General features: G+C 49.4%; 1 protein-coding gene across 11 annotated transcripts; it reads left to right on the top strand.

Moving 5' to 3' along the window:
- The first annotated feature begins 1445 nt into the window (after window positions 1–1445).
- Window positions 1446–27308, top strand: PRELID3A (PRELI domain containing 3A). Of its 11 annotated transcripts, none has more exons than XR_008376016.1 (7): window positions 1446–1533; window positions 14361–14529; window positions 14857–14946; window positions 19184–19254; window positions 19357–19501; window positions 20971–21080; window positions 22169–27308. XR_008376016.1 is itself a non-coding variant. In XM_053571895.1 (7 exons), the coding sequence occupies exons 1-6, from the start codon at window positions 1502–1504 to the stop codon at window positions 20108–20110; spliced, it is 654 nt and encodes a 217-aa protein (XP_053427870.1). In that variant the 5' UTR covers window positions 1446–1501; the 3' UTR covers window positions 20111–20124; window positions 20971–27308. The 11 variants fall into 11 exon arrangements, 4 of the variants coding, with proteins under 4 accessions (XP_053427870.1, XP_053427871.1, XP_053427869.1 ...); XR_008376017.1 differs by having other exon boundaries at window positions 24962–27308; XR_008376013.1 differs by having other exon boundaries at window positions 19357–19459; window positions 19922–25309; window positions 25765–27308.
- The last annotated feature ends 411 nt before the right edge of the window (window positions 27309–27719 follow it).

Raw genomic sequence — 27719 nt, forward strand, 5'->3', positions numbered from 1 at the left:
GGAGGAAAAGTACTGGAACTAAAATGTTTGGGAAAATATTAAAACAAAGATGTACGACATATAGCTAACTAACTGCAAAATTCTGCTTCTGTACAATGCTTGCTTGCTGCCCCCCACCCCAATGCACCTGGACAGCCTGCGTGCCAACCAGGATGCAGACCAAGCCTTAAAAACCTGACTCCTGGCTCGGCGCCTGTAGCTCAAGCGGCTAAGGTGCCAGCCACACACACCTGAGCTGGTGGGTTTGAATCCAGTCCAGGCCCGCAAAATAACAATGATGGCTGCAACCAAAAAATAGCCAGGCATTGTGGCCAGCGCCTGTAGTCCCAGCTACTTGGGAGGTGGAGGCAGGAGACTCGCTTGAGCCCAGGAGTTGGAGGTTGCTGTGAGCTGTGATGCCACAGCACTCTACCTACAGCAATAGCTTGAGGCTCTGTCTCAAATAAATAAATAAATAAATAAATAAATAAAATAAAAACCTGACTCCTTAAGCACTCAGGGCTGCTCTCAGAAACCTCAGGGACACTGAGGCAGTATCCGGCCGGCTCTTCAATAAAAGAACTCTGCTGTAAATTTGGCTTTTTTGGCAGTGTGGTGTTTCTGGAACTCCTGGGCACTACTCTCACCCTACAGAGGTTTATCCTCTTCTTAGTACAAGAAACTGGCTTCTTTGCACCTCAACTTGCACAGCAAATACAAATCTGAAAAGAAACTAGTTGATTTTTCCCTGGTGCAAAATAAAAAGAAACTCTCCTTTTCTTGGAAGATTTGCTCTAGAAAACTTGTAATTGCAAATTCTTTCTCTGTCATCTGGAGACAGATGTAAATGTTTTAAAAAGCTAAATAAGCGCTCCCACCCCACGTGTGACAACTCAGGACTGTTTGATCCTCCAGGAAGCCAACACCTGGGGAGGGCCAGGCCTCAAGCTGTCAACCCACCTCCTGTCATAAAGACCTGAGAAATTTATTTTTCCTTTTGGATAAAGGCTATTAGCAAACACAAATGGCCACTCCATTTACCAGTGCCCGCTCTGACGACCAGGTGAATTTTGGATGCAATCTGACAAATAGCGGGTCAAATCCTCTGCCTGTAACAGGCTGCGTCTCACGGCTACTTAGAAATCCTGAGATTTCTTCCAGTCTTGGGAACGTCTTTAGCGGGTTGCCGGTGCTGAGCACCGCGCTCTGCTTTAATGCTTATTCGATACCCAAACCGTCCTCACTCTCTGCGGCTTCGCGTGGGAGGGCTCTTTTGGGGTTGGCGGATTTTGTTTCCCATCTCAGTCCCCTGAGAGACCGGCGTGGTTGCAAAGGGCTTTGCAAGAATTTTGCAGGAATAAGAGCCCCGGCCGGGTCCGCAGGCTCTCCCCGCACGGCCCCCGCCGCGGCCGTATTTTTAGCAGCCGCAGCCGAGCCGGTCACGTGCTCGCGGGCGGGGCCGGGGCCGAAGCGCGCCCGGTGCGCGGGGAGCGGAGCGCGGGGAGCTGCGGCCCGGGCGGCGATGAGGATCTGGAGCTCCGAGCACGTGTTCGGGTGAGCGGGGCTGCGGGCCGCGGGGGGCTCGGCGCCTGCGGGAGCGGCTGGGGACGGCGGGGTCCGGGGCGCGGCCTCTGCCTCCCGAGGGGCCCGCGCTCCAGGCTCGGCGCGGGGCGGGGAGGCCTGCGGCGCCGTCTCGGTCCCCCGGGTCGCGGTCAGCGGTCAGCGCGCGGTGTTTCCCGGCGGGTCCACTGCGGGCCGCGGTTCCGGACGGGGCCGGCTGGAAGGAGCCTGGCTCTCCGGCCTGCGCGCGCGAACCGTAAAGGGGCCCCCGGAGTGCCGCCTTCTCCCTAGGTCAGCGATCTCTAAGACTCCGAAATAATTCTTTTTTGTATTTTTTAAAGGAACACAGATTTTTAAATTCCCTAACCCACTCAGGACAGCGTTTCGGTTTTGGAAAAATAAAAACACTGCACGAAACGGAATTGTCATCCTTTGGCTCTTTAAAATGTAAACTTATAATAATTTATCAAGTGGGTTTCTAGAACTCTTGATTATTTTTCATGACATTTTTAGACTTGCTGACATCTAAATTTTTTGCACAGCCCGCAGCCTTTCTCAGGGGTGGTTCCTGGAGAGAGGAGGATGGGGGACACTTGTGCCAGCTGGACTGCCCGTGGGGTTAACGCATCACATACTGTGCTGGGGTCGGGGCTCTGGAAGGCCCAAGTCTGCCCCCGGGGTTTGTAAAATGTGGCCGATGACAACTTAATTACATTGTCACCTGTGAAACGTGGCAGCTGATACTTAGGAAAATTTTTGCAGCTGCCAACTGCCATTGATTTTCTAAGCTTTATTGAAGTATACCTTACCTACCATAAAAAATTCACCATTCTGGCTCTGCGCCTGTAGCCCAAGTAGCTAAGTCGCCAGCCACATACACCAGAGGCAGTGGGTTCAAGCCCAGCCTGGGCCCGCCAAACAACAATGACAACTACAACCAAAAAATAGCCGGGTGTTGTGGCAGGCACCTGTGGTCCCAGCTACTTGGGAGGCTGAGAGAAGAGAATCGCTGAAGCTCAGGAGTTGGAGGTTGCTGTGAGCTGTGATGCCACAGCATCTCTACCCAGGATGACAGCTTGAGGCTCTGTCTCAAAAAAAAAAGAAAAATAATTCACCATTTTAAGTGTACAATCTAGTAATTTTTGTAAGTTTATAGAAAACTTAAATTTCTAATAAATTGTGCAGCCGTCGCTAAAGCGCATTCTTAGAACTTCCGATCCATCCTGTGCTGGTCCCAGGCAACCTCTAATCTGCTGATTCTGTAGATTTGCCTCATTGGGACAATTCACAGAAGTGCGCTGATACAACATTTACTGATTTGTGCCTGGTTTCTTTCACTTAGGCTAATTTTCTTGAGGTCCATCCTTGCCATAGCAGGGTCAGCACTTCCATCCTTACCCCATTCAGTAGGGGGTGGGGAGCAGCATGGGAGACCAGATGCCCTTTCAGAATGAGGAGAGTTCTGGCAGAGGAGCCCCAGTCACCCCCTGAGCTGTTGTGGACTAGGTGCTCATTGCCTGCCTTGATCTTTGAACTCAAAAGCAAAGGGCAGTGATGAAACTTGGGAAGCATGGAGCGTGGTTGGCTGAGGATGGCATCCCTGGCCTCTGGCTAGACAGGTTGTGAGGATGCGGTGCTGGTTCATGGCACAGCATCCATCTGACAGTACAGAAAGTACAAAATTGGAAGCCTGGCTTTCCAGCTGGGCCTATTCAGTTTTTCCCTTACTCAGTCCATCAAAATCCTTGATTTTTTTTTTTCCTTTAAGGATTATAGGCATTTCTTTATCTTTCTGATTTTTTAAAAATTATGATACTGTGAGGTGAATATTTGATTGGAAATTAAATTTACTCATGAATAGCAAGAAATAGGCTGGGCACAATGGCTCATGCCTATAATCCCAGCACTTTGGGAGGCTGTAGCAAGAGGATCAACTGAGGCCAAGAGATCTGGACCAGCCTTGGGCATCGCAAAACCTATCTCTTAAAAAAAAAAAAGTGAAAAATAAAAAAAATTAGCCAGATGTGGTAGCTCATGCCTGCAGTCCCAGCTACTTGGGAGGCTGAGGGAGGAAGATCACTTGAGCCTAGGAGTTCAAAGCTACAGTGAGCTATGATCAGGCTATAGCACTCCAGCCTGAGCAACAGAGCAAGACCCTGTCTCTAAAAAATAAACCAAAAGAAAGGCAGGGCCAGGCGCAGTGGCTCAATCCTATAATCTCAGCACTCTGGGAGGCTGAGGTGGGTGGATTGCTTGAGCTCAGGAGTTGGGACCAGCCTGAACAAGAGCAAGATCTTGTCTCTACCAATAATAGAAAAAACTAGCTGGGTATTGTGGTGGGTGCATTAGTCCTAGCTACTTGGGAAGTTGAGGCAGGAGGATCATTTGAGCCCAGGAGTTTGAGTTTGCTGTGAGCTGACTCCACGGTACTCTACTAAGGGCAACAGCAGGAAATAACTAAGCACAGACGCGTTTGATCTTATCAAGTTTTCTTTCTTTGTTCAAGGAACTCCAGAGGCCTCAAGATCAGTCACAGCAAAGTACAGCTAAACCCTCCTGCAGAAGCAGAGAGACCTGGGAAAGCCAACGGAATCAGTTGATGTGTAACCTAGGCAGGGTTTTAAATAATTTAAATAGCAATTTAAAATATAGGAGCAAAATACAGGAAGGGGCATTTAAAAATGAACAGAGTTTTTAAGTCTCTTTGTGACTCTCTTCTACCCAGTGTTCAATGTTTCAGTAGTAGAGCAGGTAGCAGGAGTTGAGGTGTGCATGCCTTTGAGTCTGACAGCTGCCTGGAAAGATCTGGCCATGTCCCTCTCAGGGGATAAGAGCTTTGGGGAGAAGATACCAAAGGCAGAGAAGAGAAATTGAGCATGAAAGGCAAGAGTTGAAGTGCATACCAGCCTCCTCGCAGGCAGCCGAGGGTGAATTTGGTGGCTGTTCTTCTGCCATCTATGTTATGAAGGCCTGTTTGACTACACTTAACATGTGTGTGTGTGTTCATGTTACACAGGCAATGTTGTTTGTTTTCTGAAGTACAAATCAATGGCATCGTTTTGTACAGATCTTTTGGCAGTTTTTTTGAAATGTTTTTGAAATCTGTTCATGATGAGATGTGTATCTGTAGGTATCTACATAGACAGACATAGATCTAGATCGCTTATAATAGCTATGCGAATATGCTACCACTTGTCCTTTGTCTATTTTCTTGAGACAGTGTCACCCTGGGTAGAAGACAGTGGCCTCATAGCTCACAGCAGTGGCCTCATAGCTCACAGCAACCTCAAACTCTTGGGCTTAAGTGATCCTATTGCCTCAGCTCCTTGAGTATCTGAGGTACAGGTGCCCGCCATAGTGCTCAGCTAGTTTTTCTGTTTTTAGTGTTGGAGGTCTGACTCTTGCTCAGGCTGGTCTTTTTTTTTTTTCTTTTTTTGTAGAAAAAAAAAAGACTTTATTGCCCTTGGTAGAGTGCCATGGTGTCACACAGCTCACAGCAACCTCCAACTGCTGGGCTTAGGTGATTCTCTTGCCTCAGCCTCCCGAGTAGCTGGGACTACAGGTGTCCACCACAACACCCAGCTATTTTTTTGTTGCAGTTTCACTGGGGCTGGGTTTGAAGCCACCACCCTCGGTATATGGGGCTGTCACCCTACCCACTGAACCACAGGTGCTGCCCCTCAGCCCTGGTCTTGAACTCCTGAGCTCAGTAGATCCACCTACCTTGGTCTCCCAGAGTGTTAGGATTACAGGCGTGAGCTGCTGCACTGGCCTGTCCTTTCCCTTACTGAAGGGCATTTTGTTTTCCCCTTATTACAGATCACACCACAGTGACTGGCGGTGCATCTGTGGTGCACTTAATCCACGGCCACTGAGGCTGGCAGAGTCCAACCTCTTCAGCCTTAGGACCTTTTTACACTCTTGGAAAAATATTGTGGACCCCCAAACAGCTTTTGTTGATGTCGTTATTATCCATCAGTATTTACCACATTGGAAATTAAAATTGAGAAATTAAAAAATATTTAGTAATGAAAATTAACAGTAAACTTATTCTATTTCATAACATTTTAAAGATAAAAACACCTAGAAAATGAATAAGTAGAGTGATACTTTTTGTTTTTGCGAAGCGCAGGCTGTCTGTCTTAAGAGCACATGGCTTGATTCTCACCTCTGCTTCTCCATTCAGAATTTTGAGATGTGTTGTTTTGGTTGAAGTGTTTAGATAAACCCCAGCCTGGAAAGGATAGGAACATTTTAGTCTTTTAAAGTAATTGTGTCTTTTTGTTGCTACTATGACAAATTAAGTGCTAACTTCTTAAAAGTTAGTTGCAACATAAAATCTGAAACATAGCAGAGTAACAAGCTTTCTTACATTAAAACTCATTTGTCTCATTTGTGAGTAGGGCGCGCCGGCCCCATATGCCGAGGGTGGCGGGTTCAAACCCAGCCCCGGCCAAACTGCAACAAAAAAATAGCTGGGCGCTGTGGCGGGCGCCTGCAGTCCCAGCTGCTCGGGAGGCTGAGGCGAGAGAACCAGGTAAGCCCAAGAGTTAGAGGTTGCTGTGAGCCGTGTGACGCCGCGGCACTCTACCCAAGGGCAGTACAGTGAGACTCTGTCTCTAAAAAAAAAAAAAAAAAAAACAACTCATTTGTCTCTCATGCACTTGAATGTCCTTAACACTTGTGTAATTTAATGTCATTTGGGATATATGGCAATCTGGGGCAGTCATCAAGCTCATGATAGCAGATACAGATTTTCTAAAATTCTAATTTTCACTTGAAAGCTCAAATTTTGCCTTTGGCAGAAGTTTTCTTTGAAGGGACAGGCTCTCCTTGTTAATTTTTGAGACAATGCCTGCCAGATCCCCAAGTCTTTCTTAGCCAAGTTTGTCTATGTTGTTCTTTCAAGAATAAGGGGCTCCAAGGCCCGCGAAGAGCTCAGTGCTCAGCTGTGGAATCCCTTCCCTTGCCCTTCCTGTTCCAGCTGTAATAAAATTAATTACTTTGCCATTTCATCAGTTCTGAAGAGAAACTGGCATTGTTTCCTAGCTCAGTGGTGATGGCCCTGCCTGCGGTCTGGAGCCCTGCCCCTCTGCCCTGGTGGGGGAGGTGCCTGCACTTTCCTTCCATCACTGTTGTAGCATCAGAGCAAATCTCACTGCTGCAGAAAAAGTTGGTCCTATCTCAGGAGCACTGAGATAGTTTTGGCCTCACACACCTGGTGAAAACTCCTGGATACCCCAGAGTGTATGGCCTCCATCCTGCAAAGCCTGGAGTCACCAGGCAGTGGGGAGTAGCTCACTCTTCATTTGTTTATAGCTCCCTACATCTTTTATTTTTCTTTTCAATTTTTTTTTTTTTAAGGTGAAGCAGGGGGTCTGGAGAAGGCAGAAAGGAATCTGTAACAGGCTGTAACGAATTACTTGTGAACGCCACTGCACTCATACCCCAGCCTGCCTACATCTTTTATTATTATTTTTATTAAATCATAACTTTGTACATTGATGCATTTATGGGATTCAGGGTACTGCTTTGATATACAATGTGAAATTCTTACATTGAACTAAGTAACATATCCATCGCAATTATACTTGTTTGCCCACATCTTTTTTTTTTAATTTTTTAATTAAGTCATATATACATAGATCATGAATACATTTATACCTTTGTGGAATTTAATGTGTTGATTATTTGTACAAATTGGAGTGCTTACATTCTACTAATTAACATAGCTTTCACCTCATTTACTTAATGACAGTGTTAAGACATTTGTGTTCAATAGTTGATAGATTTGACTTGTAACCTTGCAATATGCTCCATAGGTGAGGTCCCACCATTAACCCTCCCTCTATCAAACCACCCCCCATTCCCATCTCCCCCCTCTTCCCTCCTTCATCCTGGGCTATAGTAGTGATTCATCTCTCATATGAAAGTGCCAACATCTTTTTAAAAAGACTTTTTACTATGGAAATTTCAGAAATCTATGAACGTGGAGAGACTAGAATGCCAAAGAGGGTGCTGTTCCTAGGTTAAGAGTCACCCCTGCAATAGTCCTTTTCCCTCTGTGCCCCACCCACTGCCCCTTTCCCTGGGGTACTTCAGGCAAACCCCCCTCCTTGTCTTCCTGATACCCTGGCTGTGCCTTACTCCCTTGCACAAGGTGAGAACCCATCCTCCCACAACAGGAGGATTCGCCTGTACAGGAGCTTCCCTGAGGTGGGTGGCAGCAGAGTCCTCCTGCCCTCTGGGGACAGGAGTCATACTCCCCTGAGGCCCTGATAGGTGGCAGTTCTCCCCTGAAAAGTAGCTTTAACAAATTCCTCCTGTGCCTGAAGCAGGTGACTGAGAGCCTGGTGGATGGGGGATGGCCATTTCCACTCCCGTGGGTGGACTGCTCTCCCAAATGCCCACCCCATGTGTGTGTCCCCCAGTGCTGTCCACTTTGTATGTCCCACACTCTCTCTGATACTGGAAATTGCCAGACTTTTCAATTTTTGCCAGTCAAATTGTTTTTTTTTTTTTTTTTTTTTTTGTGGAGACAGAGTCTCACTGTACCGCCCTCCGGTAGAGTGCCGTGGCGTCACACGGCTCACAGCAACCTCTAACTCTTAGGCTTCCGCGATTCTCTTGCCTCAGCCTCCCGAGCAGCTGGGACTACAGGCGCCCGCCACAACGCCCGGCTATTTGCCAGTCAAATTGTTACTGGACGAAGATGGTCTGGCTTGCCTGTCACTGCGAGCCAACATACAGAGACGGGGACAGGTCCACCAAACTTTGTCAGAGGCCCGTGATTCTGGAGACCAGAGTAGCCTCTCCAAGACTGGTTCCAAAATCACAGTATTATACATAAAAGTTCAAAGCAAAGATCACATTAACCCATATTTTAAATAATAATCAGCATAACTCAGTGACCTCTTACAACATTCCAATTCATAAGTTAATCTCCTAAATCAATCCACTTAACTACTCAAGATAGGCATCTTTAGGGTGGGAGCTAAATTTACAAAACAGTAAGAATGGGAGACAGGGTGAAGATTGGGCAGGACCTAAACCCCCCAGACCAGCTGTGTCACATCCGCCCCAGCCCACCATCATATTCTCACTACATGTGCTTTCAGAGTGGGTGTCGGGCTGTCTTTAAGGTACGTGCATTGACTTGCTGTGCTTAGACCTTGTCATTTTACTCTTTTTTTTTTTTTTTAACTTTACCATGAGTTAAGACCTTGTTGTTTTAAAGATGTCCTTATTGTGTTTGTTATTTTCCTCCAAACAGAGGCCTGGTGTATGTGGTCATTGTGGCTTTTATTCCACCTGAAATTTGAAAAAGAATTCCACACGTGGGCTATGGCGGATACAGGCTCAGGGAGGGCAGCAATTGGTGGCATTCCTGTTTCCTGGGAGGGACATGAGTCTGATCTTTCCTGGGTGGGACATGAATTTAATCTTTTCCTGGGTAGGTCAGTCCCACTTGGGCGGACCAGGTCTGTTTGGGTGGGTATACCTGATTCTATCATTCTGGTCTTTTTAGTTTATTATAAGGAGGCAGGTGATGGGCATGGTGTCTCTTTGACTGCTTCCTGCAGGGGGAGGGTCTGTGTGGGCTCCCGAAAAGGGAATGGGGAAAGAAATGGCTTCTATAGGAACTCTTTGGCTTTTTCAGTCTAAGGTGGGTGGTATCCACTAAGGCGAGGATATGAGTTGTTTTCAGGTGACTGGTTAATATATTGAGATATAAGGTGGGGGGGTTACTGGGCCAAAACCGAGAATGAGAAAAACATAATTAGTGGCTCTATCACATACAATAACTAAGGAGGAAGATGGACAGTGAGAAGCAGGAGTTGTCAGGGTTGTCAGTCATCTTGAGAGGACATCTCCACCTAGTAGGGGAACGTTGTAAATACCCATTATTGAGATCTCTGCCTGTTTTTAGAGAGCTTTATAAGGTGGCAGTGTGGAAGAAGTTTCTCCCATGTTTATCAGAAAAGGAATTGGCTTACCTCCCATTAGGAAAAATACCCAGAGTTTAGTTATACAGGATGGCATCCGGGGGGAAATCCTGAGTTTATGGGGTTGTCCGTCTCTTGCAGCTAGGCTCAGGAGGCCAGAAGTTTCGTTAGGTCTTGGGAGTGACTGCAAAACTAGATCTTAAGAAAGGTCTAGGCCGTCAGACTTCCAGTGAAGACCTTCGAGGGCTGTCTGCTTTGCCTGGTCTGCTGCACTTACAGCACGATCCAGAGGAAGATTCTGGTTTTTTTCTGGAATGCCCAAAGAGTTTCAAGAAGTAGCCAGGTTTTGCCTAATGTTGGAAACTGATAACTGGAGCTCTGAGAGGCACTGCCACACCTCGAAGGCCAGATCAAAGAGATCTCCCTGGGGGGGGGGGGTGTCTGAGGGCCCTGGGGGAATTCCACCTTTTTTTTAGAGACAGAGTCTCACTTAGTCACCCTCGGTAGAGTGCTGTGCCATCACAGCTCACAGCAACCTCCATCTCTTGGGTTTAGATGAATCTCTTGCCTCAGCCTCCCGAGTAGCTAGGACTACAGGCGCCCAGCACAACACCGGCTATTTTTTTGTTGCAGTTTGGCCAGGGCTGGGTTTGAACCCGCCACCCTTGGTATATGGGGCTGGTGCCCTACCCACTGAGCCACAGGTGCCTCCCTCCACCATTTTTTTTTTTTTCTTACCACATTAGGTGGAGGGTAGATATGGAGATGTAGAGAGGGGGATGGGATAGTGTTTAATGGAAGGATATAGATGTGGGGGTTGGAGGGCAATGAGAACGGGTGAATGATAGGAGGTTATAGACAGAAGAGAGGTATCCCACACAGAGAAATTTCCCAGGTGTTCTGACTGAGAGAATGGAGGGATTGTAGGAGTGGGGGTTAGAGGAGCAGGACAGGCTGTGAAAGGGCCGGAGGGGAAGAGCTGTCTGCCAGGTTAGGAATAAACAGTGGAAATTCTGATGGGTCAGGGGAAGCCAGTGTGCAGGCCAGAAGAATCTGAGAGGGTTTGCGAGATGAACACAGAGAAGGAATGTTCCAGAGTATGAGAAATGCCTGAATAGGCTCAGCGCCTGTAGCTCAGCGGCTAGGGTGCCAGCCACATACACCAGGGCTGGCAGGTTTGAACCCAGCCCCAGTCTGCCAAACAACAATGGCAACTGCAACAAAAAATAGCCAGGCGTTATGGTGGGCACCTGTAGTCCCAGCTACTTGGGAGGCTGAGGCAAGAGAATTGCTTAAGCCCAGGAGTTTGAGGTTGCTGTGAGCTGTGATGGTACGGCACTCTACCAAGGGCAACATAGTGAGACTCTGTCTCAAAAAAAGAAAAGAAAAGAAATGCCTGGATATAAAGGATCTCTGACCATTTGCCTAATTTTTGACAGTGATTTATTGAGATCAGTAAGAATTGAGAGATCGAAGGTGCCATGTTCAGGCCAGTGCGAGCCACTGTCAAGTTTATGCATAGGCCAAGCAGTATTATAGAAAAAGATGAGACATTTATCTTTGAGGTCAGGATAGGGCTTGAGAGGCTTGAGGTGAGTCAAAAGGCAGCTTAGAGATGAAGAGGGAATCGGTGACTTGAGCAGTGCCTATATCGAAAAGGAGGAAGAAAATAAGTGAGATTCAAGGGAGAATGTAAAGAGAGGCCGTAGGTGGCTGGGGCTGGGATTAGCCAGAAAAAACAAGGCTGAAGTTAACTGGCTGGAGCCCAGGCCTACAAGAGAGCGTCCTAAACATGAGGCACTGGACAGGTGAGCCAGGTGTCAGAGAGGACCTGGCCTCTGCATCTGACCTTGGTCAGAGAAGCCAGGACCAGAGGGAAAGGAAGTTTAAAAAGATGCAGAGAGATTGTATTGGATGCTTGATAGAGGCCCAGAGATGGAGGGAGAGGGAAAGAGGAAGTTAGGATGGGAAGAGAAGTTTTAACAAGTTCAGAAAAGGAGTTTTAGGGGAATTGCTCACCTCATCATTAAATGGATGAAGTTTAGGTAGAGTCGGACAGGCTTCCCGTTCTCCTTTGTCTTGGAAGAAGGGTCCGTTTAGCTGGGTCCGATGGGGTGAACTTCGGCCCCCCAAAGTGGCTTCTCCCCATCCAAGTCACAGTGCCATGTGAGAGGTTGTAAACCCAAAGATGAAAGATTATTCTGAGACGTTAGAGGAAAGGAAAATGGAGGCCCAGTATATGTGGTCAAGGTGGCTTTTATTCCGCCTGGATACAGGTGAAATCAGGAAAAGAATTCCACACGTAGGCGATGGCAGATAAAGGGTCAGGGGGGGCAGCAATTGGGGGCATTCCTGGAGGGACATGAGTCTGGCCTTTCCTGGTCAGTCCTACCTAGGCAGGGCTGGTCTATTTGGGTGGGTACACCTGATTCTATCACATTCTTCTGTTGATGTCTCTATTTTGTGGTCATCTTGCTATCATTAGTGAAATTACTTATTATGTGCCTATTTTAAGCAGGGTGTATTTAGTTTAAATCATCAACCAGGAAGATGAAAGATTTTCATATAAGTAGTATTTTAAACAAGCCTAATGCAAGTGTCTCTCAACATATAAATGCTTTTAAGCTTAATTTTAGAAGGCATTGCCTGTTCTGCTTATGACTTCTGTGGAAACAAGTCTAAGGAACTTAATTGAAAAGGCTTCAGGTCCTTTCTGCTTCTCTTATTTAGAGGGCTCTAGAGCAGTATTTTTCAACCTTTTTTTTTTTTTAATCTCATGGCACACTTGAACTGATAGTTAAACTTCCACAGCACACTTGAATTATGTTGATCCCCCCCCCAAAAAAAGAGTGGGGGCTTATGCCTATAATCCTAGCACTCTGGGAGGCTGAGGTGGGTGGACTGCCTGAGCTCACCAGCCTTAGCCAGACCAAGTCCTCATCTCTAAAAATAGCCGGGTGTTGTGGCAGGCACCTGTAGTCCCAAGCTACTTGGGAGTCTGAGGCAAGAGAATCGCTTGAGCCCAAGAGTTTGAGGTTGCTGTGAGCTATGAGGTCATGGCACTCTACCCAGGGTGACAGAGTGAGACTTTCTGGAAAAAAAAAAAAAAAAGGCTGGGCATGGTAATCCTAACACTCTGGGAGGCTGAGGTGGGGGCATTGCTTGAACTAATGAGTTCAAGACCAGCCTGAGGAAAAATGAGACCTCATCTCTACTTAAAATAGAAAACCTGAGGCAAGAAGATCACTTGAGCCTGAGAGTTATAGGTTGCAGTGAGCTGTGATGCCATGGCACTCTACCCAAGGCAACAGCTTGAGACTCTGTCTTTAAAAAAAAGCAAAAAAGCCCGGCCTTGTGGCAGACACCGATAGTCCCAGCTACTTGGGAGGCTGAGGCAAGAGGATCATTTAAGCCTGAGAGTTTGAGGTTGCTGTGAGCTGTGACACGATCACGATGGCACTCAACCCCAGGCTGACTGAGTGAGATTCTTGTCTCTGGAGGGAAAAAAAAAAGAGTAAGAAAAAGAATATACTTAGTGTGCTTTGAATTGCTTTCTAATATAATTTAATTTTCTCTTGCCTCAGCCTCCAAAGTAGCTGGGACTACAGGCGCCCACCACAATGCCTGGCTATTTCTTTAGAGATGGAGTCTTTTTTTAGAGATGGAGACCAGCTCAGGGGAATCCACCCACCTTGGCCTCCCAAAGTGCTGAGATGACAGGCGTGAGCCACTGTACCTGGCCTTTCCATAATCCTATTTTTGGAAATAGCTTTATGATATAGAAAAATGTTTGTTACTCGTTATAAAAAGTAGATGATGACCCATATATCCCAGTTTAATTTTTTTTTTTGTATTGAGACAGAGTCTCACTATGTCTCCCTTGGTAGAGTGCCTGGAGTCACAGCTCACAGCAACCTCAAACTCTTGGGCTTAAGTGATTTCTCTTGCCTCAGCCTCCCTTGTAGCTGGGACTACAGGTGCTGCCACAGGCCTGGCTATGTTTTTTTGTGGTTTGTTTTTCTTTGTTTAAGCAGGCTCCGGCGGGTTTGAACCCACTAGCCCCGGTGCATTTTTTAAGAAGTATATGTGTGAGTGTGTACTTAATGTGTGTGTACATGTGTGTATGTGCACATATGTGCATGTGTTTGTGTGTCTAGACCTTACATGTGGGCTATGTCTGCACATGCTTTGGAACCTGTCTGGCACATCTGGAGAAATGATGGTACTGTGGGGCTTCCTGGGAGAGAGTGTACCCTAGAGGAGAGACAGGATGGGACAGTTGGGACATAAGCTGGTCCCTTAACAGCTCTGTGCTGAGCACCTGGGGTGGCCCTTTCCACTGAGCCTCCAGCAGATGTGTGTGATTCCTGCAGATTTGAGGCCTTAAACAAGCAGAGTCCTGGAAAGCAGTGGGTAGCTTAGGATCCCTCTGATGGCAGGAAATAAAACAGGGACCAGGAAAAGGGGGTGGCATCCTGCAGGGGACACCTTGGGGATACCCACAGACTTCAAGGGATTTGCAGGATTGGGAGGCTGCATTGCAGGTGGGCTTGGCACTCAGGCCATCGCTGGTGGGTGGCCCGGCTCCCCCTGGCTTGGAGCGCTCAGGGCGTCGGACGGACAAAGCAGTGTGTTATCCTGTCACCACATTCTCACGCTGCCAGCTGGGGGAGGCTAAGGACAGGAGCCCAAGTGGAGAAATGTGGGCAGCAGCGGGTGGGGATGCACTGCAGAGGTCGGGGAACTGTTGCTGCCGGGAGCTCTGCCTCTGTCTGGGCGGGGAGAGGCGGCCGAGTTTGCGGAGGCCTCGCCCAGTGGGGCCTGGGGCCCCACCACCCAGGTGCGGGTGTTCCGACACCTCTTCTGTTTTCGCAGCCACCCGTGGGACACGGTGGCGCAGGCGGCCATGCGGAAGTATCCGAATCCGATGAACCCGAGCGTGGTGGGCGTGGACGTGCTGGACCGCCACGTGGACGGCCGCGGGCGGCTGCACAGCCTGCGCCTGCTCAGCACCGAGTGGGGGCTGCCCAGCCTGGTGGGAGCGGTGAGCCCCGTGCGCCCGGGGCGGTGGGGTGTGGCTGAAACGTGGAGCCGAGGACGCGTCCCCTACCCGGTCCCCTCCCTGCAGAGCCGAGGACGCGCGTCCCCTGCCCGGTCCCCTCCCCACAGAGCCGCGTCCTCGGGCACCTCCCTCCGGTTCTACGCCGGACTTGTCCCCGCATAGCGCCACGGGGCGTGCTGAGGACGCCTGGTCTCGCCCTCCTGGGTCGCACGTGCAGAATTGACTACCGGATGAGGTTCCCTTCTGTGTTGGGTGATGCCAAGTGGAGTTCTCAGCACGTCCTGATGCCACTACTGCTTTGCTTTTTAGATTTTGGGGACCAGTAAGACTTTAACGTACATCCAAGAACATTCTGTTGTGGACCCAGCGGAAAAGAAAATGGAACTTTGTTCCACCAATGTAAGCAACGGCCTCAGATGAGAAGGCGCTCTCTGTGTCTTAGTGCGCGATGCCTTCGTGTAATTTCGTTTTCAGTCTACCTTTGTTCTAGATGATCGGTGGTTTTTAATATTTAGCAGCACCGCATTTGTCTTTTTATTCAAGTACAGTAGATGTGCAGAGAGGGGCACATGATGGATCGTCCCCAGGCAAGCGCTCCTCAAAGCCAGCGGAGGGTCAGGCCGCTGGACACAGTCACCCCCTGCTAGGGGACATTCCCAGAGACCCGCTAGAGGACATGCCTGGACACCTGCTAGAGGACCCACAGTGTTGGTTTGAGTCACTGCCCGCAGACTGGTTCTCCCGACAGTGTCAGGTCCTCGGCTGGGGAATGCCAGGGTCTCTTAAGAGATGTTCCTGCCCTCGCTGGCCTTACAGGCCCAGGGCAGGCCATAAAAACCACAAGGGAGGGTGGGGAGCGGAGCCCTTGAAGGTGGGGACTTGAAGACTGGTGGGTGCTGCAAGTCTTTTTTTTTTTTTTTTTTTTTTTTATTGCAGAGACAGTGTCTCACTGTACCGCCCTGGGGTAGAGTGACGTGGCGTCACATGGCTCACAGCAACCTCTAACTCTTGGGCTTACGCGATTCTCCTGCCTTAGCCTCCCAAGCAGCTGGGACTACAGGCGCACGCCACAACGCCCAGCTATTTTTCTGTTGCAGTTTGGTCGGGGCTAGGTCTGAACCCGCCACCCTGGGCATATGGGGCCGGCGCCCTACTCACTGAGCCACAGGTGCCGCCCTGCAAGTCTTTTTTGAGTCTTACTCAGTCATCCTGGCTGGAGTGCTGTGATGTCACCCTTGCTCACAGCAACCAAAATCCTGGGGTCAATCCTCCTGCCTCAGCATGCCAAGTAGCTGGGACTAAACACGGCCCCCCTACCCCCTCATGCCTGGCTAGTTTTTCTATTATTAGTGGAAACAGGGTCTGACTCTTGCTCAGGCTGGTTAAAGGGATCTTCCTGCTTCAGCCTCCCAGAGTGCTGGAAGTACAGGCGTGCTCTTGTGCACCTGGTCTGAAAGTCTCTCTCTCTCTCTTTTTTCTTTTAGAGACGGAGTCTCACTTTATTGTCCTCTGTAGAATGCTGTGGCATCACAGCTCACAGCAACCTCCAACTCCTCGGCTTAGGAGATTCTCTTGCCTCAGCTTCCCGAGTAGCTGGGACTACAGGCGCCTGCCAGAACGCCTGGCTATTTTTTTCTTGTAGTTTGGCCGGGATGGGGTTCGAACTCACCACCCTCAATATATGGGGCCCGCGCCCTACCCACTGAGCCACAGACACCACTTTGGAAGTCTCTTTTGCAGTAATAGGGAGCCATTGAGAGTTTGTTGCGGGATAGTGATGTCACCAGGTTATGTGCTGGGAAGGTCACCTGGCAGCTTTGTGGGGAGAGGGCAGGGGGATGACAGGACCTAAACCAGGCAGACTGGCAATCCAGGTGAGAGGCTGTGGGGCAGAATGTGGGGAAAGGAATGGGATGGTTGGTTAAGGTGCAACTCCACTGTCTGGCGTGGGCACCAGCAAGGAGCTTCATTCTGGGCATCCTGAGTGTATGAAGTCTCTGCAGGCCCCCCTGCATGGTGGGCCATGGGGTGTCCAGGTGGGGGTGCTGCAGTGAAGGAGGGAGTGATGTGGGCCCAGGCAGGGGCCAGCAGGCTGTGGCAGAGCAGGGACAGTGCTGAGTGGCATCAGGGAGTCTCCCATCTTCTCCGGCATCTCCTGTGCAGCCAGGTGTTTGAAACAAAGACAGAGCCACTCCAGGGCCTGAGGTTACTCATCCCTAACCCGAGGGCTTCTCAGAACATCTTCAAACTTGTAAGGAGGCCATGGAAACAGCTGCATTGTTACCTCTATGTTGTGGATCCATCTGGGGACACTTTCCAGAGGAGGGCTTGGAATGAGGCTCTGAACTGCTGTCAGGATAAAGCCCGACTCCTTAGGATGCCACCTACCAGCTGGACCCCTGTTCTGGTTGGACCCTCTCTTCCCAGGCAGTCATAAGAACCTGCTGGGTCCCCACTGGCCAGTCTTCTTTTGCTGCTCTTGACAATTTATGGGTTCTGTTCTCTCTGCCCCAGTATCCTCTTTACTTGGGAATTCCACTGATCATTTCAGAAAGCTCAGTTGCCAGCAGAAGGGACAGTTCATGCTATAGTGAAGTCTGGTAGAAAGGGAGCAGGGTTGGGGCAGGACAGATGTGAGCTTCCATCCTAGAATGGTCACTGCATGCCTGTAGGACTTTGGGGGTGTTATTTGCCTTTTTGGAGTATCACATTTCTTGCATAAAAAAGAAAGAACAAACCTCAGACGACTGTATTTTATAAACCTGATTTCTCTTCATTAACATAAAAATATTACACAAAATTATAGAAGCTTGGGGCTGGGTGTGGTGGTTCATACCTGTAATCTCAGCACTTGGGAGGCTGAGGCAGGTGGATTGCCTGAGCTAGTAAGTTCAAGACCGGCCTGAGCCAGAGCAAGACTCCATCTCTTAAAAAGAAAAAAAAAAAAAAAATAGCTGGGCATTGTGGCAGGCACCTGCAGTCCCAGTTACTTGGGAGGCTAAGGGAAGAGGATTGCTTGAGCCCAGGAGTTGAGGTTGCTGTGAACTGTGATGCCACGGCATTCTCCCAAGGGTGACAAAGTGAGACTCTGTCTCAAAAAAAAAAAAAAAAAAAAATTACAGCAGCTAATCAGTATGTATGTAATTCTTTTTTTTTTTTTTTTTGTCTTTCTGAGACAGTCTTACTCTGTTGCCCTGGGTAGAATGCTATGGCTTCATAGCTCACAGCAACCTCAAACTCTTGGGCTCAAGTGATCCGCTGGCTTCAGCCTCCCAAGTAGCTGTGATTACAGGTGCCTGCACAAAGTCTTGCTATTTTTAAAAATGGGGTCTCACTCTTGCTCAAGCTGGTCTCAAACTCCTGAGCTTGAGTGATCCACCTACCTTGGCCCCCATAGTGCTGGGATTATAGGTGTGAGCCACTGCATCCGGCCTTAGAGCGTAATTCTTAATAGGTATTGTGAAATGAGACTCTTGATAACTGTGGTCCATAGGAGAGATTTCCCACTAATGACTTTCATCCAGAGTGTAAGGCCAGGGGAGGTTTTCAGTGAGCAAAAGAAAAGTATTTATCATTGCTGAGAGGCTGTCTTGGTTTTACTTAAACTTAAAAAAAGGTTTTTTATTGGAATTGGGTCTTTGAGAAGAGGGTAAATTGGGTTAACAATGATACAATTCTAGAGCTCGATGGTCCAGTGTGACATCCACTAGCCACATGTAGCTATTTAAATTTAAATTAATTAGGATAAAATAAAATTGGAATTCCATTCCTTAGTCATACAAGCCACGTGTCAGGTGTCCATTAGCTGCGTGCGCGTGTGTGTGTGTTTGGTGTCAGAAGGCACCAGGAGAAGACACTGTTATCATCACAGAAGACGGTTCTAAACAGAGTTATTCTAGAGTTCCAGGTTTTGAGTGGTTTTTTTTTTTTTTATTGTTGGGGATTCATTGAGGGTACAATAAGCCAGTTACACTGATTGCAATTGTTAGGTAAAGTCCCTCTTGCAATCATGTCTTGCCCCCATAAAGTGTGACACACACTAAGGCCCCACGCCCCTCCCTCCGGTTTTGAGTGGGTTTTAACAGGAACTATGAATGAGAACAGGCAGGCAGACTGTGTCCAGGAGGATCCTGGAGACCAGGCTGCCACCTTTACAGACTGTGGAGATTCAGGGTTCCGGCCTAACCACTCCCAGGAGATGCGCCAGGGCCTGGCAGGGTGCATGAAGAGCTTTCTGGCTGCTTCCCTGGACTGAGGACTGTTTTGTCCCTGTCTACAACTGCTGATGGACTGGACAGTCTGAAGGTAGCTGACTGCTAGAGCCCTGCTCAGTGTGGTGTCTGAAGAGGCCAGGTAACAGGAGCCACAAGGAGCAGCTGACCATGGTTCCTCTAGGACAGTGGTTCTCAACCTTCCTAATGCTGCAGCTCTTTAATACAGTTCCTGTAGGTCGCGACCCACAGGTTGAGAACCACTGTTCTAGGATGTGAAGTGGTGATGCCTCTCATGCCTAAAAGTATCTTCTACTCTGGTTGTAATAAGTGCTGATTTGGGGATGGGACAGGATGGGCAGATGGTTTGGGAAGAACACAAGAGAAATAGAACCTAAAGCCATCGTTTCTCCTTTTTTTTAAAGATCACGCTCACAAATTTGGTGTCAGTTAATGAGAGGCTGGTGTATACACCTCATCCGGAGAACCCAGAACTGTGAGTTGTCTCATTCTGACTGACACACTGGGTGCCCAGGGCAAGGGTGGGCAGGCGTCCCCTCTCCGCACTGGCCAGCCCCTTACTCCCTGCTCTTCGCAGGACTGTGCTCACCCAGGAAGCCATCATCACCGTGAAGGGCATCAGCCTCGGCAACTACTTGGAAAGTCTGATGGCCAACACAATATCATCCAATGCGAAGAAGGTGCTCGCCTCCGTCCCGGGGTCCTACGTGAGCTCTGCTCAGGTGTTAGATTGAGAGAGTGATACTTAGGCACCTGAGGCCTCCTGAGTGCTGGACTCTCTGTCTATGCTGAGTTCATAATGCCACAGCCTTTCCCACAGTTATATTCAAGACCAGTGGTCAGGAAAGGCCAGGCTGGGCCTGAGGGGAGCTGTGTCAGTGGGAGCCAGGCAGCTGCAGTTGCCCTTCTCCGTGGGGAAGGACAGGTGAGCCTGGGATGTAAACTCAGCAGTTCAGAGAGCCTGAATACCACAGGCTCCCCCACACAGCAGACCCAGCATCAGAAAGACCATGTGTGCTGACACCGTCAGGTAGGGTGTTCGGACTTTCAGTAGTTTTGTATTTAATTGGCATTTAGTAGTGGCTTTGGTGGAACCTCTCCAGCTTTGAGGCTTCCCTGGAGCCGCCTGCCCCCTCTAGCAGGACTTGGGAGCAAGCTGTGTGGAGGTGAGAGAAGAAAGGATGGATCCCAGGAGGCTGGCTGTGGCTCTACGTTTGTGCCTGGGTCACCAGAATTATTGTTCGGGGGTTCCAGGAGCCCTTGCCTCCTGCAGAGCTGATAGGATGCGCTCAGACATTTGGAAGGGAAGACGTTGCTTCAGTTCAAAGTGACGCCACTCACCAGAGTAGGGCCTTTCCTGTTCACCTTGTGGGCTCACATCCTTCCCTGTTGATCCTCCTCAATGACTTTCCCTCACTCCTTTTTGGGTCTAGATATGAGCCTTCATTTTCAGGATCAGTGGGGTGATGCTGAGGCTATACTTCCCTTCCCAATGCCCTTCCATGCTTAAGTCTCTGCTTAGTGGAAAACCACTCAGGACGTGCACTTCGTCCAAGCCCCGACTGCACAGCCAGCTCACCCACTTGTGTAGATGATGCAGTGTGAGAAACACAGGCAGCCTCTGAGTTCAGGGCATGGCGGGTAGAGCCCTCCTGGTGGAGACGGACTCTTAGTCATCTTTGCGCTTCCAGCACTTGGCTCAGGGCAGGACCCTAAAGTGTCCTGAGAATAAGAATCTAGTTAGTATAGGAGGAAGGGAATACTCAGTGAGGCCAAAACCACCTTCGCCGACTTTCATAAGAGGAAAGCATGGTGAGCACACCCAAGCCAAAGCGGCTTTCCATCATTTCACTTTGTCAGGGGTGGTCGTGTGGAAAGCTTGAGAATCGCTGCTTCCCCTGGCGACTTGGGGAATGTTCCCTTGTTCCTGAAAATAGCTTGGGGGGCCCAAGGCAGGCCAAAAGATGGGGTGTCACCCTGTGGTTTGGGTGATTTGAGGGTCAGGGAGGTGCTGGCAGCCTGTCCTGGGGCAGGCAGGCTGGGTGTGCTCAACTGTCGGAGGTGAGATTGGGAGCAGGGCCACCACACATGTCCTCCATGGTGGCCTCCGCGCTTCCCTCTGCAGCCTGACCCCAGGCTGCCTTCAGGGGAGGCAGACAGTCCTGCACCAAATTGAAATTTGTTTCTGTAGGGATGGGCTGCCATCGAGTGGATAATCGAGAATTCTGAAAGTGCTGTAAGCTAAGGAGGCCGCACCAGCACCTCTGATAAGCAGCCGTACCTGCGGCCTTCATTATCCTGGTATGGAGTTGCCCCCTTTATTGACTCTGCCATGGGGTGTGGTGTCCTGTGGCATAATGTGTGATGTGCCCATGGTTTGTGGAGTGTTGTGTGCCCTTGGTTTGTGGTGTGTGGAGTGCCTGTGGCGTGTGGAGTGCCCGTGGCCTGTGGCGTGCCTGTGGCCTGTGGAGTGCCCGTGGCCTGTGGCGCCTGGTGCACATGTTGCGTGGATGCTTGGAAGGAGCTGCTGCATGTGGCCTCCATCCTGTGTTCCCAGTGCCTGCTGTGGTAAGTCATTAGGACCATTCTCCTTCCACCTCATTTCCTGTTTAGTGGTAGGAGCGATTTCCAGGGGGACTTCGTGGCTATCCAAGGCAGTGGTGTCTCGGCTGCAGACTGCCTGGTAACTTGTGTCAGTCAGCCTGTCCACAGGCCCAGAGCAGTTCAGAGAGCCTGAATACCACAGGCTCACCTGGAAGGCTGTGCTGATGGGGAGAATTTTTCATTTTGGGCAGGATTTGCACACTTTCCTATGAAGAATGTTTGTGCTCTTCACTTGTTCACAGTCAGTGCTCAGCCATGTGGCCACCACTGGCCACTTCCTTTTAATGGCAAAAGCCACTTCTGGCATTTCCTTGAGCTTCCCAAACATTCTGTGGCCTCCTTGGCTACCAGTGGCTGGACCGCCAGACATGGCCCTGACACCGTGGGGCTGGGAATAGCTGAGTGTCATGCTCTTCTTTGCCCAGGGCCCTGCCTCTGCCTGGGGCTCCCTGGCCTTGTGCAGTGCCGTGCTGTCGGCATGACCATCTGTCCCCTGTCCACAGCATGTGCTCACTCAGGCCCCTTGGTCAGCAATGGTACTATGCCCCAGGGGTCTTCAGAGACTTCTTGCCAATGTTGCCCAGGTCATTAAATAGCTGAGCTTTGCTGGAGACCTTCACTTTGACTCCGAGGTCTTGGTCTGCTGGGGCCTCATCCAGAGTGTGCGTGGGGCATGCCTGCCTGGTGGTGTGTACGCATGTGATGGTGTCACCTGAAGTGGGTTGTGGGCTCCTTCGGTTCTGCTTCCTCACAACCAGAGCTAAACTGCCTTCATCTTTAATCAGATAACTCACCAAAAAAAAAAAAAAAAAAAGGAAGAAAGAAGAGAAAAGAAAAAGGAGAAACAGAGAAAGAAAAAGAAAAGGAAACAAGGTATAAAGAAAAAGAGAGAAAACCAAGTCTGGTTGTGGTTGGCTGACCCAGTCTGGGAGAGGTGGAATCTGCTGGAACCAGCCATGATGTGGTCAGAGCCTCCCCATGGTGACCTCCCAGGACATGGTGGCCAGGGCGCAGCTGGAAGCTCTAGTCTGTCCCAGAGCCAGGCAGTGGAAGGAGCTGGGCTGGCAAGGGAAGGGCCAGGCTGGAAAGCCAGCTCAAAGCCAGCGCCTGGGACATCCTTGCCCCTGTCCAGCCCCTGCGGCCATTTCTGGGTGGATTTTTCTGTGCACTCACCTGGCCCCCCTTGGCAGGGGCTCTGGCTCTCTTTTTGCCAGTTCTTGGGTTTGCTAAGTCCCGTCTTTCCTTTCAGATGAGCCCCCAGCACCTCCCTCCGCTCAGCCCCTTGGCAGGTGTGTCTGCCTTGCCACCCCTGAGCAGCCTGCCCTCTCTGCCCCTTGGGGCCTCTGTGTCCTCGCGTTATTCACACTCATCTGCAACCTTGGGGATGGGGGGTGGGGGGAAGGTGCTTTGCCGGCTGGGCTCACTGTGCAGGGCCCAGGGCCCCCAAATATCTTTTCTCGAGAGTAGGTCAGCTTCTCCTGACAAGACTCTTCAGTGTTTTGGAGGAGGGATGGGGACCTGGGGGTCTAAGTGCCCTTTCTATAGTCTGTGAAGCAGCCCCCTCCAGCCTGCTTGCCCTGCCCTGCTCCAGGGACCCCCACTCCCACCCCCGGTGTCATGGGCAGTCCCTGCTGTCCAGCCCAGTGTGCTTGCTGATGCCTTGGGGTTTCTGGTTTGTGTTCCTGTTTTTCTCTTTTTGATTTTGTGGGCATTTCAGGATAAGGGCAAAGGTCTTTTGTCCACCATCTGTAAATCAAAGTTGTTTAAAACAACATTAATTTTTTGGCTCCACGCTTGTAGCTCGGTGAGTAGGGCACCAGCTACATACACCAAGGCTGGTGGGTTCAAGCCCGGCCCGGGTCTGGCTGAGCAACAATGACAACTGCAACCAAAGTCCCAGCTATTTGGGAGGCTGAGGAAAGAGAATCACTTAAGCCCAAGAGTTTGAGGTTGCTGTGAGCTGTGATGCCACAGCGCTCTACTGAGGGTGACAGAGTGAGACTCTGTCTCAAAACAATAACAACAACAACAACAAAAACATTATTTTTTTTTAAATATACAGGCAGCCGATGTTTATGGTTAAAGGAACAGGAGTCTGCTGAGGGTAAAGGCCTCACCTCCCTCTGCCGGCCCCCTTTTTTACAAAGCCTTTCAGAACTTCTCTTTGTACTTGAAAGTATGTGTGTGGTGTTTTCTTTTCTTTTACTGAACACAGAGAGGATCTGTTTTGTGTCTTTTTTTTACTTTTAAGCAGAAAAGTCCCTCTTGAGGATTATCTGTTTGGTGCCTAATTCTTAATTTGGAAGGCAGTGAAGGCTCCTGCTGCTGACCCTGGACGTGCTCACTGCTGCCCCTGTGGGGCGATGGTCCGGGTGGGACCCCATGGGTGAGCCTCTCAGGCACATGTCTCACTGTACGCCGCCTGCAGCATGTTCTGTAGCAGCAGCTCCCTGATGCGGGAGGTTGGTCTGACACCCAGGCAGCCTCCTGTGACCCTCTGCAGTGGCTATGTTAAAATGTGTTTTTGGAGGACATCTATCTACATTTGTTAGGGCAAGGACAGTTGTCAGTGTCAGTGACCAGCCACTTCACTGGTGAGCAGTAGGTGTTTTATTCTTTTTATGCTTTCCGTTACAAATAAAAATTTTTTTTTCTTGAGGTAATCAGTCAATAAACTAAAGAAGCAGTAGTAATTATTTCCAGCATTTGTTTAGTGTAAAGTTGTTTGGCTTTGTAACTTCTGGTTTGGTTGCAAATTGATTCAGTGTTCATACAGCTCTTTCTATTGCTAATTCACAAAAGCAGATGTTGTATGACAAAGTGTCATGAAAGCAGTTTAACGTTGATTTCTAATTTGAGAAAAGTCTACAGTTCAACTTTAAGGACAGAGAATTGTTTCATCATCTTTGAACACTGCTGTCACGTCCATGTTCGGGGCATCCCTGCGCTTGGAAGAGAAATCTGCCAGGGCGGTCTCATGTCTTGGGACGTGCAGGGGCAGAGGTTCTAGGACTGAAGGCCACGTCAGGATGAGAAGGGCCTGCTTTCTGCAGTCACCCCCTTCTCTCTACATCCCAGCAGGAAATATGAATACACTGTGGGAACAAAGAAATGCTAGGGCACTGCCTGCTGCCCCTTGGGATGGGGGGCCTGTCCCTACAGTGGGATCTGCAGATACGGTGCAAGCAACTGGTGTTGCGAGACAGCAGGTGCAAGGGCTGTGACCTGTGTGTTCATCTTTCCAGTGCTGTTGATGTTTGTTGACGCCAACACAAACATGCGGAGACTAAATGTCACTATTTGAGATAAACAGGTTGTGGTGTGGTTTCCTTTCTGGAGAGGATGTGCACTCAGATCATGAGACCTAAGATAAAACAAAGTATTTTTAATATAGTCAACTCATCTGAGGTTTTCTTTTTGAGAGGTAGACTTAAGTTTATTTGTTATTCTTTCTTAAAAGATGACGTCATGCTCTGTTGCCAGCCATCAGTAAAACGCAGTTTGCCTTTGCCTTGAGTTTCAAATAAATGCAACCCATTTTTCACTTTCTCTTGCTTTCATGTAATGTTCATTCTCAGGTTTGTCATCGACACAGAGCAGTCATGCTTAGAAGGTGCTGATCATTCCACGCTTCTCTGCAGCAGAAGAGCTGCCCTGGGTTACACAAAGATGCTGGGTTACTCAGCATCTGATCACCGTGAGCTCAGGTTCAGATGTAGTCATGGGTTGGTACCTGTGTAGGGTTGGTCGTTTTGTTTCAATATCTTGACTCTCTCTCCTCATTAAAAGTGACCTTAAAGACCACCTCACCTAACGCCCGTGCTCTGAAACTGAAGAATTCAACCGGTAAACGTTCAGAGTGTTCACAAAGAGAGGCAGCTGCTTTACTCCCACCCTAGAGCACAGTTTCCCTAGAACTATTTCAGGTAATGGAAAACCAGGTATTGCTGAGGAAGACTACCTTGACTAATTACATACTAGTTTTTTCAACTATCAGAACCAAGAGTCCTGAAAGCCCTTTGCAGTGAACAGAGGAGCCTGGCTCCTGCTGGGGACGCCTTCACCAGCACTGCCCCAAGGAATGTCTAGTGTAACAACCAGAGCACTCAGCCCAAGTTGACAACCTGTGCATCTGACTTGGGAGCGCTCCTGATTGTGGCAGGAAAACCCTAGCTTTTTATCTCAAGCTGTGTCCCCTGGTTGGTGGACAAGTTGAGTTCTTAGGTTTCTCTTCCCTTTGGGATGTGTGAGACCAATGACCCATCACTTTCACAGAAGGTGCTTTCTGTTTTCTGTTGACCAATTCAGAGTCCACACTGCAGAAGCTGCATCAGACCCGTCTGTTCCTCACTGCTCTCACATGCTGCCCCTGCTGTTACAGGATGCCTGCTTGGGAACCTGATGAAGGGATTCATCTTCAGCAACTCTGCTCTCCTAAGAACTGCTGCTTCGGGGTATTGAGATGTGAGGTTCTCTGCTGTCATCCTGGAGCCCAGGGCTGGAGGCAGGTCAGGGACAAGACACCGTTGCTATAACTGTGCTGTCAGAAGGGAACGCTGAGGCACAGGAGTACACACAGAAGGCACAGACTTGGGGACCAGCTTGCTCAAGCCAGCGCCATGCTCCCTGCTCCTAAGGGAGGGGGCCTCTCCTCCGTCCAGGGATGACCTGTCTCACACAGCAGCTGGGTCAGCATCTGGTCCTCTTGGTGCCAAAAGAAATCTGAAGCCTGACTTGTGTCACACATGTAGATGCTTCAGCTCGAGCCCCAAGGTCATAAACTTACCCAAGTCCTGCTTTTCAAGAGCATTGTCCTATCAGCTCTCTGGCTGCTCTGCTTCTTATGGGCGCCAATGTGTCACAGCATCAGGGTAGAGCTGCACGTTTGCACACACACTCTTCTAAACATATATTTTAATGGAATAGGCCAGAGAAGTAGTGCAAATTCCACCAGGCAGCTGCATCTGAACGTTTGATTAGTGAAGGCAGTTTTATATTCAACTATCTTAGTGGGCAAAGGGATATGTTTCTAGGTATGCACCTTGGTCAACATGAGAGAAGGCCCACACCCTTCAGTGGCATAATTAATTTGTGTGTGGTGTGCACACACTCACTTTCTGCAGAGAGATCAGAACTGGAGTCTTCAAACAGGGTTACCTAAAGTAATTTCTTACTGTATACGAATTTATGACTTGGACTTAGAAAGTCACCACGCTTTTGGATAATAAGCTGGCTGTACACACAGAGGTGTCTTACCTTCCACACATCCCACAGAAACATCAGTGAATGGGGCTCCTACAAAATGGCAACTGGGGGACAGCTTGTGGGGAGCTCGTATGATATCATGTTTAAGATGTTTCCAGGGTCAATGCTACATCTACCTTAGTTCACATAAAATCATCAAGAATATTCCTTGGCTCACATTTTAGGAGTATGCCCCTGAGGAACTTTATTTAAAAAGTAGATATAAAGGCTTCACCTCAAACTCATCCATTTGTATGCAGGCTTACTATAGAGACACTGCAAGTTTGGTTCCAGACCACTGCAACCTCCCCAATACTGCAGTAAAATGAGTCACACAATTTTTTTGTTTTCCCTGTGAATCTAAAGGTTTACATATACTCTACAAAGCATGCAATAGCACCATGTCTGAAAGAACCACGCACTTTAATACTTCATCACTTGCAAAATATTAATCATCTGAGTTTCAGCAACGTGTAATTTTTTTTTTTTTCCTGCAGTTTTGTCTGGGGCTGGGTTTGAACCCACCACCTCCGGCATATAGGGCTGGTGCCCTACCCCTTTGAGCCACAGGCACCGCCCAACTGGTAATCTTTTTGTTGCTGGAGGGTCTTTCCTTGATGCTGCTGACAGGACAGTGGTGGCTGAGGGCTGGAGTGGCTGACAGGACAGGGTGGCTGAGGGCTGGAGGGGCTGGCAGGACAGTGGTGGCTGAGGGCTGGAGGGGCTGGCAGGACAGTGGTGGCTGAGGGCTGTAGTGGCTGGCAGGACAGTGGTGGCTGAGGGCTGTAGTGGCTGGCAGGACAGTGGTGGCTGAGGGCTGTAGGGGCTGGCAGGACAGTGGTGGCTGAGGGCTGTAGGGGCTGCCAGGACAGTGGTGGCTGAGGGCTGGAGGGGCTGGCAGGACAGTGGTGGCTGAGGGCTGGAGGGGCTGGCAGGACAGTGGTGGCTGAGGGCTGTAGTGGCTGGCAGGACAGTGGTGGCTGAGGGCTGTAGGGGCTGGCAGGACAGTGGTGGCTGAGGGCTGTAGGGGCTGACAGGACAGTGGTGGCTGAGGGCTGTAGGGGCTGGCAGGAAAGCGGTGGCTGAGGGCTG

The sequence above is a fragment of the Nycticebus coucang genome, chromosome 19 (assembly GCF_027406575.1).
Source record: "Nycticebus coucang isolate mNycCou1 chromosome 19, mNycCou1.pri, whole genome shotgun sequence".
NCBI classification, from domain to species: domain Eukaryota; kingdom Metazoa; phylum Chordata; class Mammalia; order Primates; family Lorisidae; genus Nycticebus; species Nycticebus coucang.